Source organism: Aphidius gifuensis, linkage group LG6 (assembly GCF_014905175.1).
Source record: "Aphidius gifuensis isolate YNYX2018 linkage group LG6, ASM1490517v1, whole genome shotgun sequence".
Classification (NCBI taxonomy): Eukaryota; Metazoa; Arthropoda; class Insecta; order Hymenoptera; family Braconidae; genus Aphidius; species Aphidius gifuensis.
This window is the reverse complement of record NC_057793.1, coordinates 2016519-2030617: the sequence shown is the minus strand read 5'-3', so window position 1 is coordinate 2030617 and position 14099 is coordinate 2016519. Positions and strand designations below refer to the sequence as shown.

The 14099-nt window shown below is 24.1% G+C and overlaps 1 protein-coding gene across 5 annotated transcripts; it reads right to left on the bottom strand.

Moving 5' to 3' along the window:
- Positions 1 to 3382: 3382 nt before the first annotated feature.
- On the bottom strand, positions 3383 to 13632 carry LOC122858762 (homeobox protein PKNOX1-like). 5 transcript variants are annotated; one of them, XM_044161886.1, is made up of 7 exons: positions 13118 to 13632; positions 6469 to 6813; positions 6004 to 6204; positions 5099 to 5390; positions 4632 to 4769; positions 4351 to 4532; positions 3383 to 4280 (listed from the first exon to the last, which is right to left on the bottom strand). In XM_044161886.1, the coding sequence occupies exons 2-7, from the start codon at positions 6775 to 6777 to the stop codon at positions 3870 to 3872; spliced, it is 1533 nt and encodes a 510-aa protein (XP_044017821.1). In that variant the 5' UTR covers positions 6778 to 6813; positions 13118 to 13632; the 3' UTR covers positions 3383 to 3869. The 5 variants fall into 5 exon arrangements, with proteins under 5 accessions (XP_044017821.1, XP_044017823.1, XP_044017822.1 ...); XM_044161888.1 differs by lacking the exon at positions 13118 to 13632 and adding an exon at positions 12182 to 12262; XM_044161887.1 differs by lacking the exon at positions 13118 to 13632 and adding an exon at positions 10674 to 11362.
- Positions 13633 to 14099: the final 467 nt, after the last annotated feature.

The window sequence follows — 14099 nt, the reverse complement described above, 5'->3', positions numbered from 1 at the left end:
TTTTCTTATTTTTTTTTTTTTTTTCTTTCTTTCTTCTTTTTTCATTTTTTTTTCCCCTTTCTACCTGGTCTACCTTTCTTTTGATTTTACAATAAAATTTAATAGATTCCCAGGGAGTGCTCAGTAGCCCTCACAAAATAAAAACCATACCAAGAGTTGATATTTGAAAAAATGTGCAGACAAGTCACATTAAACCATCAACTTTTGACTCGACAACGTCTCATTTTTTTTTCAAAAGATTTTACGTCTGCAGTCAGACCAAGTTCGAAAAAAAAAAAAAAGTTATATACATTAAATACATTTATTTAATTTAAAAGTAAATTAACAATTGTAATAATCATACAAAAATGAATCGACCAATTATTTGGATATTATTATTGTGCAGTGAAATATTTGGTAAATATATATTTTAAAATTTAAAAAAACAAAATTTACATTAAACTTAAATATCAATAATAAATTTATAAATTTTTAATTTCTCAGTAATTTCAATTGTTGCTAATAAAAGTGGAAAATTACATTCAAATAATATTGGAAATTTAACACCAAAATTTTTAAATAAAATTTACACAACGTCAATTCGTGAAGATGCAAAAATAACTGATTCAGTAATGAATGTAACAGTTGATAATAAATATTTAACTGGAAAAATAACATACACAATATCTGGTGAAAATGATAGAAGTTTTTTAATGGATCCAAAAACTGGTGAAATACGTGTTAATCAACTGCTTGATTATGAAAAAAAAAAAAGTTTTAATTTAAAAATAAAAGCATCAAATGGTACAAATATGATGATAACTAAAATAACAATAAATATTATAAATATAAATGATGCAAAGCCAGTATTTAATTCGACAATTCAAACGATAATACAATTACCAGATGATGATTTTTCATTAATAAAAAGTCCATTTTTTTATTCTGATTTTGTGTATAATGGTAAATGTATTGGTAGATTTCAAGCATATGATCCAGATTTAAATGATCGTAATGTTGATCAGCATATAGTTTATTCATTAACAGTACCAAATGAAGGTACAGTTGTTACATTTAATGGTAAAACATTAAAAAATAAATATGAATTATTTTTTATTGATAAAAAAGATGGTTGTTTAAGAATGAAAAAACCATTTGATGGTCCAAATGAATATTGGGATGTTAAAAAAGATAAAGATTCACAATTTCCATTTTGGCAAGTATTTGTTAATGCAAATGATGATGATGGATCACCAAATTCATTACAAACATCTCTTAAAGTTATTGTCAAAGTTATGGAACGTTACAATAATCATACAATAGGTATTTAATTTTTAAATTACAAAATTAATAAATAATATATTTATATATGTGTTATTGCGATAACAAATTAGACAACTTATTTATTTAACAAAAAAAAATAATAATATTTGACAAATAATAATTATAGTGTGATAAATAATAAATTTTTAATTAGAAAAAAAAGAAAATTTGTATTTTATTTTTAGTTTTATTCGTGAAACAAAATAATTATTTTTAAGTTATTTTTTTTTTAAGGTTTTTATTGCAAGCTTTATGGCATTTTATTTATTTTATTTATTAATAATAAAATTTTTAATTAACAGGTGTTAATGTACACGAAAAAAATCTATTTAAATTTATAGTTTTTTTTTTTTTTTCATTATTTTTTTCATAGACAGTTTAGTAATTTTAATTATATGCCTTTTTTTTAAATGCATTAATTTGTCAACCGAGTTAGAAATTATGGCTTTTTTTTTCAACGTAAATTAGGTATTGTTACAATTTTTTTTTTTACAATATTTATTATTTATTTAATAGAAATTACAAAAATTATAACATGAGTTTTATTTCGAAACTTGAAAATAAACAAAAGAATAGAAAAAAAAAATTTCGAAATATTTCTAACTCGGTTATTTAAATAACACAAATTTTCGATTTGTTTATTTTTTTTTTTTTATCATTAATTTTATAAATATTTGTTGAACTAAAACATGACAGTATTTATTTCGAAATAGAAAAAAAAAAAATGTGCAGAAATTTTTTCTAAAGAGTAATTAAATTTTGTTAATAAAAAGATTTTTAAATTATTTAATCAACGATGTTTAATAGTCAATTACTCTTTCGATGTAAAAAAAAAAAAATAAAAAAATTATCTGCACATTAAATTAACCGATGGGACTTTTTGTTATTAAATTATATTTTTATTTAATTATTGCATTTTATCAATAATCAGCCACCATCATAATTGTGATTTAAATATTTCAAAATTGAGTTTGTTTTATTATTTTTTTTTTCACTTTAGTCTTTTTAAATAATAATAATTATTTTTTTAAATCTGTTATCAAGTTTGTGAGTATGAATTAGGAGGCTGGGCACCGCCCACCGAGCTATCACAGTTGTCTGGTGCCGCAGCACATACGTATACGTGGTTTCAGCCTTAAAACCTACAACTCTTACAATTTTTATTTCCCTCATATTTTTAACACTAAAAAACATACAAAATAAAATACAATATTGTGCAGTAATTAATATACAACTTGACTTAATTAATAATTATTTTTTAAAAACAAGATAACATTAAATTTTTTTGTATTTAAATAAAAAATAAATTTATCATTGTTTTAATTTAAAAAAAAAAAAAAAAATTGGAAGATAATAAATGAAGCTAAATTGGAAGCATTATTATTTTTTTTTTTTTAATTAAATAAATAAAACCGTACTGGACGGAACATTTTAAAAGAAATTTCGAAAAAAAAAAAAATGATTTTTTGTTATAATTTGTCCTCATCGAAATTTAATTGGAAAAAATTTACGACAATTTTACATTAATTTTAATTTTATATTCCAAATCAATATTTACTTATTATTCATTCAATTTTTTTTTTTTTTTTTCTATTTTCTTTATTTTTCTTTACTGTAATTTTTGTTTTTTTTTTTTTAAATTTTAAATACTAAAAATCACTAATTACGTATGTAAATATTTATCATTCTTTATTTAAATTATTTATTATTATTTAAATCATACTTAAATTATCTTTTTATTAAATATTATTTAATTATTTAATTAAAAACATTCGGTTTATTATTATTTACATTAATTACCGAATAGATAAATGAATAATTTTCGGCTGCGGCACATGCACAGATACGACACTTAGAGTTTAAAAATATAATTGTTTAATTTAAGTAAGTTTATTATTATTATTAATAAATTGCTATATAAATTTATATATAATTATTATTTTTTATTATCTTGGAGGGACAGCACTTTGCTACGTCACGACGATATTTGCAGAGCTGAACAGAGACTACAGCGTGAAAATTAAAATAATTAAAAAAAAAAAAAAAACAATTTAACCACGCTCTTAGATGGCACATTATAACCAGGTATATATTTTTATTTTTCATTTCAATATTATTCAATAATAGATCAAAGAAAAATCAAAGAAAAATATTTTCTATTTAATCTGTTGTTCGTAAATGTTGGGGAAGGTCATGGACAGTTTGTGACTCAATAAATACATATAAAAAAATTTAAACTGTTATTTAAACATCGCGCCAGAGTTAATTTAAATTAACAAAAAAAAAATAATAATAATAACTCATTAAGGTATTGAAAATGTAAAAAGAAAATGTATCAAAATAATTAACTTGTTTGCAAAAAAAAAAAAAAAAAGAAAAACAATTATATTATTAATGAATAATAATTTAAAAATAATTGAAAAATATATTCCTGATATTCACGTGAAATTAATTATGTATTTATTGACAATTAAAGCGATATATAATCCCGAATACCTTAATACTGTAATGAGCAATTTGTTACAAAGGTAGCTGGATAATGTTAATGTCAAAATATAATACAAAGGTCAGTGAATATCATCATCATCGCTTTCATCATTAACGCCTTTAAATCTATCAACAATATTATCATCAACATCACTTGAACCAGAATCACTAGCTAATTCATCTGATTGCCATCCACCAATTTGTCCTTGTGATGATGAATTTGAATTTTGTTGTAATTGATTTTGTTGATGTTGATGTTGTTGTTGTTGTTGTAAGCTTTGTAATTGTTGTTGTTGTTGTGATGATGTTGTATTTTTAATTGTTTTATTATGACGTTTAGCTGTACGTGAAATTCCATCAGCACCAGCACCATCTAACATTGGCTGTAATATTCTACGTCTTGCATTTATAAACCAATTATTAACTTGAAGTAATGTCAAATTTGTTTGACTTGCTATTTGATTTTTTTCAGCTTCAGTTGGATAAGGATGCTAGATAAATAATATTTAATTTAATCATTAATTATTGCTTTTTTCTTTTGTAATTATTATTAATACTTACAACTAAATGTTGAAACAACCAAGCACGCATTATACTAGTTGCTTGTTTTGGTAAAACACCACGTTTTTGACGTCCTTTTCTTGTTGATCCATTACCACCAGCATGACTTGATGGTGCACTGCCACAACCATCATCATCATCTTCACTTGGTACTGGTGAAGGTGAGCATGATACAGTTATATCTTCAAAAAAACAAAAAACAAAATAATACATGCATTAATTAATTTATAATGATTGATATATTTTTGTTTCATTTTAAAATTATTATAATCAATTTGTACCGTAGTACTTTTCGTAATTTGTATGACAAACATCACCATATTCACTTTCACGTTCTTGAAGTGGTACAAGACCCCAGTAGCCAGCTTCTTCAACGTAAACACGATCATTTAGATATACATCGTTATCAATAAGAGGATCTAGAGTGGATAGGAAATGGAATCAGGATAACTACCGTATAAAATCAAATTGGATTTATCATTTTTTTTTTGTTTCTTTTAAATATTCAAATTCAATTGATTTGTCCTTCATTCGTTGTTGTTGTTTTTTTAAATTATTCAATGAATAAAAAAATAGCTTTAATGTTTACCTAGATATTTCATTGAAACATTTATCCTTGATATAAAAATTTTTTTCTTTACATCATTAATAAAATAAATAATTGATCGTTTAGTTTAATGAATATGATTTTTTTTTAAAAAAACGTTGTATTATTTATGAGATAAATGATAAATAAAAATGAGCATACCTTGACCAATATAAATATCATTTATAGAACCACATTGATGTGCGCCAATTTGTGATAATGGTGTACCACCGTGTATTGTTGTTGATGGTGATAATGGATCAATATCATGATCTTGATTGTCTGATCTGATTGATGATTGTACAGTTGATGTTGGTCTATCAATTGTTCCACAATCAATATGTAGCATACCCTGGCTAATACTGCTACCGTTTTCCGAGATTGTATCACCAGATCCAGTTACTCCGAGTCCGTTAATTCCCGGCTCAACATCATTGCCTGTAGATGACAGCACCTGGCAAATATATGTCGTATCTAGCCGTCAGACATCAGGGGTGGGATACTAATATATCTTAAGAGGTGTACAAATACCTGCTCTAATTATTTTCTATCATTTTTTTTTAGATATTACTATTTAACATGTTAGTTTTTTCATTTCATTAGTATCATTCTATTGTGCTTATTTTATATATTTATTTACAAGATTTTTATTTCAATTTGTTCATTTTAAATCATGCATTTTATTTGTTAATAATAAAAGTTTATAGTTTTTAATTTTAAAGCTTAAATTAGTCAAACAAGATTTGTTTTTTTTTTTTCTATCAAGCTTTAGAAATTTTTAAAATAGATTATTTATTATTTTTTACATTAAAAATATGTTAGTTAAGAATTGAAAATAGGAGACAATTAATTAGAGTATATTTTAAAGCAATAGAATTTTTTTTTTTTTAGTTTTAAAATGGCTTTTATACACCTCTTCACCTGAAGGGATGTCTACTAAGGTCCAAGGGAATTTTGGGTTAATTATATGTTAATTGAAAGAAGAAAAATATATAAAGAAAATACCATAGAGTTTAAAGATTATGTGGTTTTTTTTTTTTCTTCTCTTTTTTGTTTTTACAACTAACCTGTAGTGGACTGCTGCCATTGCTTCCACTTGATGGTATCATGTCGTGTCCATGATGACTGTAATCGCTTCTTAATAAATTTTCGCTTTGCATTTTTCCCTTTAAACAACCAATATACCTGTTGCAAAAATCTTTGCACAATTCCTGTACTTTTTCTAATTCTAACAGATGAATTCGCAACACTTGAATAGCTTTTATCATCTATAAAAAAAAAAATAATAATAAATAAATAAACAAAAAAAAATAAAAAACAAGTTACTGAAAGTTTTTTTTTTTTTCTTTTTCAATTGTCAATTGTTTTTTAAAATGAAATAAAAATACTTACAAATGATTAAATGTTAATTAACTTAAAAAATTTTTTTAAAAAGAAAAAAGAGTTTCAATGAAAAAAAAAAATATAAAAACAAATGGAAAAAATGATTAATTATTAATTAAATATAAAAAATAAATTAATGAATAATTTACCAAACCGTCAATCTCGGGATCGTTGATGAGAAAAGGTTTTCGATCTCTCTCTTGATGTTGAACAAAAGCTTGAATATCCATATTGAAACTTTCGGACGTTGAATTGTCGGAACTTTGAGTTGCTTGTTCGCATCTTTCAAATAATAATGCAAGTAATGGAAATAAAGGATGCTTATAAACAGCACGTTTGTCTGTTTCAAATTGTGCTTGATCCTGATGAGCTGTATAATCAGCAACTCCACTCGCAGGATCCTGATCGTAGCCAGGAGTCACCATTGCTAGCGCCACCGCGGTGCTACCCTCTTGCATCCTATCATTCCTCCGTTACAATTGACATCATTTTGTCTATTTAAAAACAAAAAACAATATTAAAAACAATATACATAAATAATCAATATAAATCATTTTAATATTACATTAACTTTTATCAATAAATCAAAAGAGAAAAAACAAAAAAAACAAATTAAATTTTTCTATCAATATTAATTCAATATGTTAATATATTATTTATATATATTGCTGAATAAATTTTTTTATTTAAATTAATAAAATTAATGTATAAATTAGATATTATAAAAAAAAAAAAAAAAAAAAAAAATACATGTTTTATTATGATAATTTCATCGGAGTATCTTTCAACCCAAAAAATAACCCCATAAAAACGAAATATTTTCCAAGCACGAAGCCAAGAGCTTTACAGCATCATAGTATAAGGGTAGTAAAAATATATATATACATTTTTTATTTTTCGTAAAATCCACGCTGTGTGAAAGTGGCTTTAACTCTCGGGGATGCAAAAGGAGTAGAGGATCGGCACACCGCGAACCACCCAACAAGCGCCACTGCATTTAAATGTCATCATTAGACAGCTTTTCTTCGTCGTCGTTTTTTTCTCTATTCTATTCAGCATAGTCGTCCTCGACAACTTTGCCCATGTACATATTACATCCCCAACTTTTAACTATATATATTTTTATTTTTTTTTCTACTAGAACAACGAGAACGAGAACAATTTCTCCTACCACCGACGAATTTTCAAACCCCTCAGAGGAGTCATTCTACACCTTCTCCATCTCTTCAATAGTTTCTCATTTTTTTTTCTTTTTTTTATCTTAGCCTTCAGTCACCTCCACCTTCTAGCCACGTTTCCCCCTTTTTGAACTCCTCTATCGTTTTCTTCTTTGGCATTCTCGAGGGAACTAACCCGCGCGATCCGACATGAATAAATGAAGCACTGCGGCACGCCTCGCAAAAAATATATATATCTAACATTTAAATAATATAATTTGTTTATTTTTCATAAATAAAATACACCCAATAAACTTATTTATTTAATATTTCTTCTTGTAATACTACTTTAATGTTTATATTAACAATAAAAATGTTAATTTTAATTTATAATTACTTAATTTGTTTACATAATTTTTTACAATTTAAAAAACGCAATAAAATATTAAAAATAAGGGAATTTTTTTTGTTGACAAGTATTTATTTATTTGGTTATTGTTGCTTTTTTATTTTCATTAATTTAGAAGCTTTTTAGACGATGATTAGCATGCGTGGGAGGAAGACAACAACAACAACTTGATATTGTAATTTATGAAATTTACCTAATCACTCCCTGGACACATTTCATTAATATTTCAAAACTTTTGCCAATTATTATTTTCCCATAAACGTTTAGAATTATAATTTTATAATAATAATAAATTTTTATAAATGAAATTACCGTAAATTTTTTGTTTTTATCTATTTTATAATTTTGAATAGAAAAAAAAAAAAATAAATTGTATTTTGAGATGAAAAAAAAGTGGATAATCACGACCACTTATGAATGAAATTGAGGTATATCAAAAATTCATGAGAATTTCTATTTTTTTTTTAATTTTTGATTATCGTTGAAGATAGCAATAAAAATTAAAGAATATTAGATTTTTTTTTTTTGAATGATGAACAAATGATTTTGAAAAAAAAAATAAAAAAAAAAAATAGTCTATCCAATTTTTAATAAATTGCTGATTATTTTTTTTGTTGGAAAAATTTAATTTATCATGGTACTTATATATTTTGTGAATAAAAAAATTATTTTTGATATTTTTATTTAAAAAATTCTCATACATATGGTCAATTACGTTCTCAAGTTTAAATTTCCTTGAAATCACAACATTTGATCGTCGGGGTATTTTGAAATCTTGATCGATTAGTTGAATATAAAAAAAATAAAAAAATATAAATAAAAAGAAAGGTGAAATTTTTGATCGAAAGGATTATGTTGAGAAAAAAAAAATATTGGAGACGCGGAGAATATGGAGAGGGCGTGTTGCAAGTCAAAGTAGAAGGATACAAGGTGCTGGGAGAGAAAGAACAACAAGATGATGATGATGATGGTGATGATGATGAGAAGCAGACGAAGCAACAAGAGAAAAAAATGAAAAAAATAAAAAATATTGTTGGAACAGTCTACACTGAGTGCCATTACTACCAAGTGGTGCTTTTCAAGCACATTTTTCCGGAACAAAACCGATATTTATATCGTTAAACAAGCTTGCTGGTTTTTCATTTCAAAATATTAACGCTGACACCATAAATTTATCAGACAAATATCTTTTAATCTATTACATTGCAAAAAAAAAAATCAAAAATTTATATTTATTCATATTGAAATAGGGACCAATTATTTTTGGAGTAATTTCTTTTTTTTTTTTTGTTAATTTTTAAAGAAAATTTTATCACAATTTGCTAAATAGTTTTTTTTTCAGGGAGGTATTTAATTCACGATTTTCACAATTTAAAATTAATGATAAATTATTTAATTATCTTTTATTTTTAAAGCTATTTATAATTTTTTTTTTTTTCTAACATTATTACTCGTTGAATTCTAGTTTTTCAATTTTTTTTTTTTTAATAATGACTTGTTATCAGACAGGTGTTATTCTCCCACTATTTTATTTCATCAGACTACTTACTTTCAATTTTATTTTTTTTATAAATAAAAAACATAAATGTGTCTTAATCGCTAAGCAAAGAAAAAAAAAATTACAATTAAATCAAGTGTATAGATAGTTGAACAACAAAATCATTAACTTTTTCTCCCTCGGTTTTTTTTTTATTGTGCTTTTATATATGATAGATATAAATTTAAATTTATTTTTTTTTGCATTTGAAATGACTTTTGGTTGGGGTACTTTGTTGGAATTGAAAATATGTATATATGAAAGATATATTGTGGCTAGAAAGATTTTTGTTGAGTTGGTTTGAGCATGTAGTTCTTCCGGGGTAACAGCTGCGTTAAAATACCGCGGGTCCTGAAGAATCCAAAAGCAATATTATGGTGCGCTGTCGAGAGGGAGACTACGTGGTCTTCACGATGAAAAAAAAAATGCAAAAAAAAAAAAATAGAAAAAGAAAAAAAGCTCTAGTAAGAAAAGCAGAAAAAAAAAGAAGTTTTGTAAAAAGTTTAACTGGTCGTTTGCTGGGGGCGGATTGAGAGCAGACTTAACAAAATGAGCTTTCGAAATTTGAATGAAGTATATCATATATATATAAACTTAGCTAAGCAAATATATTTTTTAATCAAACTAAAAAATTTAATTATATTGCTAAACTAAAAATATATTGCATAATTTATTTATCTATATTTTTTGATAATAACAAAACAAAATTTTTCTTTAATATTTTTACTCAAAAACTTGAGGCTTTTTTAAAAAAATTTTCTAGTTATTTACAAAGTATTGTTTTTATATTATGAAATTAATATCAAACATGAAAACCTTGATAAACAATTGAACAAAAAAAAAAATCAAATTCAATATAAAATAAAAATATTAAATAACCCTAGCTAGAATAATTTTATTCTCTATGTACAAACAAACCCTAGAAAGAAAAGCAAAAAAATAAAAATAAAAATCAATATCCAAAGAGTAGAAATTCTATCAATTAAATTATCAAAAAAAAAAACAAAACAATTAATCTATCAATTAAATTGAAAAAAATAAAAATAATTAATTTAAACATCTTAAATAAAATATATAAAATATAATTAACGCCCATTTAAATGTCTCGCAATAATTCATCTATGATATACCAATAAAATTCCAATACATCGACCCCCGTTATTAAACTTCAAAAAAAAAAAAATATATTCTCTTTCCCACGTGCGCGTTTGTGACGTATATACATCAACACACATCACCGGCAATGTTTACCATCTGTCAGTTGTCGCATTCGTCTTCTTCAGGCGCATTCAATTTATCAACTTGGATTCACCAAAAAAAAATCAACTAAAAATTTTTAAAAAAATACTCCGATGCACTTTGTATATTCAACTATAATTCCTTATTATTATTTTTAATTATACGTAATTAAAAATGCTCAATAAAAAATAATTTGTCACAGAGAAAAAAATATATTTTTAATGACATACTCGCATTGTTTATAATATAATATTAACAATAAAAAAAAATTGAAAAATTATAAAAAATAGTCTATTTATTAATTGTTATCACTATTAATATTTTTAATTTTTTTTTGGTGCTTTTGCGGGTGCTGTCACTTGAACGTCAATAAATGCTCACACGTCGCGTTCTCTCTCGACTCGTCTTGTTGAAGCGCCTCTGCGTCGCGTCAGCTTTAACATTCCCCACTTTTTGTCCTTTTGATCGGCTGCTCTCATCCCTACTTTATTGTATTTTTATTTATACATATATATATATTGAAACATGCAAAAAGCAACCGGCACTTCGGATCGTTTCGCGCGTGCACAAACGAACGAACCCTTTCACACACCGAGACAATTATTTTCGCGGGGACGAATTATATATGCACACATATGTTTTTTATATTTTATTTTATATGTATTATGTATGTGTGTAATGAGAGGAATCATGCAGGCGCCAACCAGCCAAACTACTGGACGATATTATTATTTTTATTTTATATAAAAGGGGAAAATAAATATACAAATACTCTTTTTTTTTATTTTTTTATCTTTGTCGGATTGACGCGCCACATATTCTACGCTTGTCCCTGCGCAGGCCAACAGCCGAAAAATAACCTCCTCAATCTGAATCATCATCCCTCCTTTACTCTTTTAAAAAAAACCCTCTTGTTCTTCTTGCAAACTTACTTGACCCCAACTTGACGCCATTTGTTCATTCGAATTAAATATGATACACAACTTTTTTTTAAAAAAAATTTTTTTTTTTATTTTTAATCATTATTTGACAATTTTTTTATTAGAAAATTTAATATTAATTAAATCAATTTTTAATAGAGCTGGCTTTTTTTTAAATAATTATAATTTTAGTTATTTTTTATAGTTATTATTTTTAATTTAAAAGAAATATTAAATTTTAAAAATTTAAAAAAAAAAAATCTAAAAAAAAAATCTATTTTTTTTTATTTGTTAATTAGTTGATAATTTGTTTATAAAAAAATTATTTTTTAAATTTAATTATAAGAATTTACAGTTAATAAATTAATTGTTTTTAATTTTTTTTTTTTTTTTTGTATAAAAAGTTGTTTATAAAATAAAAAAAAAATGATGAATTTATAAAATGATAACACCTGTACTTTGAAGCGATTAATAGTAAACTAGATATAATATTATCAACAAGGACACATGTATAAAAAACAACATAAATATTTTAAAAATATAAATAAATAATTTTTATATTATTTTTTTATACTGTATTATTATGATTTAGATATTTACCCTTTGATTTATTTATTTAAATGGGTAACCTATGTATAATTTAAAAACACACGAACAATGTACGTCCAATTGTTTGATTGACTTTGCACAATTGAACTGTTTTTTTTTTTTTGTCATTTTTTTTTATTTTTACATGTTTAGATGTGTTTATTATTGTTGTATACATGTATATTTAATGATTAATACTACTGGACAAATAATATGAGTCGCGCAATCGTGAAAATTGGATGAAAATTTTCAGCATTATTGATTGCCAATCAACACCAATCAACTTCATCGACGCGTTGACTTTTATTAAATTTAAAAAAAAATTAAAAAATAGAAAAATTAAACAAATTCAATTAAGTAAATTGTATATTCAACATTGAACAAACTATTGAAATTAATTTTTTTTTAAAATATTGACAATTTCTTTTTAATATTTTTTTTTTTGGAGTATTTATAAGAAATATTTATTTTTACTATATCATTATAATTAAATTAATTATCAAGCTAAATTTTCTTTTAATAAATATAATAATAATAATAAAAAAAATATTGCAAAATTTTTAATAAGCGAAAAGTCAAATTACATCAACTTTTTTACCGGTACAAACAAAAAAAAATAAAAAAAAATCTAATAATTTATAAACATTATAATAAATTAATTAAAAAAAATTTCTAGAAAATAAATATAAATTTAGTTAAAATAATAAATTGAAATTAAACAATTACCATATAAAATTTATATTAAAAATAATTTTTTTTTAGTACAAACCTAACCTCAAAATTGGCAAATAAAATGAGTTGTTAAATTCAACAAAATAACCGGTATCAAAAGTGATTAAAATAATAAATAATAAATAAATATTAACTCGAAATAATATTCACAAAATTAACATATAATTATAAACAATATAAAACACAAAAAAAAAATTTATAAATATTTTTAATTACCTTGTTGTCTTCCTGTCAATCTAGGCACACACACACAAAAATTTATTTAATTATTAATTTTTAAAGAGGAACCGCCTCCTGGGTGTATTTTAATTTTCCCCTTATACCCCCCTTTAATCAGTACACCGCCCCTCTAACAATAACACCAACAACAAACTTCAATGTTTATGTGTTTATTTATCACTTGGGGGTGGTTTAAAGGGTGAAGATAATTAATCACAAATACCTTCCACGTGTGTACGTTTTAATTTTTATTATTTTGTTTTGTTTATTTATATTTTGTTTATTTAAAATTACAATAAACACTTGAGATAAATTTTTATTATTAACTAGTTATAATAGCAATTTTATAATATTAATATAATTGTTTTTTTTTTTAATTTTATATAATTTTTTTTTTTGAGAAAGATGTACTTGATCTCGCGCGTTTGTTACTTGTCTTCTCTTCTCTTGTGAGTAACTCTAAAACGACGGATGAAATTGAGCTCGTTCTCTTTTTTTTTTTTTTTATTTATTTATTTATTTTTTTTCTTTTCTGTATATTACTTTCCCCTTCTGCTTTCTGTACTCTTTTGTGACGTCATTGATTCAATACTTTTCGTTGAATTTTCTCTCTCTCTCTCTCCTTGGACACCCGTTGTCTCTCTCTTTTTTTTTTTTATCATCACGCGCTGGTAACATTACGCAGAATAATGTTTTATCATTAAAATTATATTTCACAACAGATGGCAGCATGTTATGCTTCAAAAAGTTTACTTATCGATTGGTATTGTTTTAAATAAAAAAATGCGGGAATTTTTGAATGTGGAAAATAATATTTGTCGTATTTTTTTATTAAAAATTAAAATTATAGTTGTTATGTAAATTTTTTGTATGAAAAGATTGTCATGTCATGAAAATATTCAACCGATGAAAAAAATACTTCTAGTCAAACGGATAATTTATTAATACCAATTATTATATTTTCTCCGCCATCAACCCC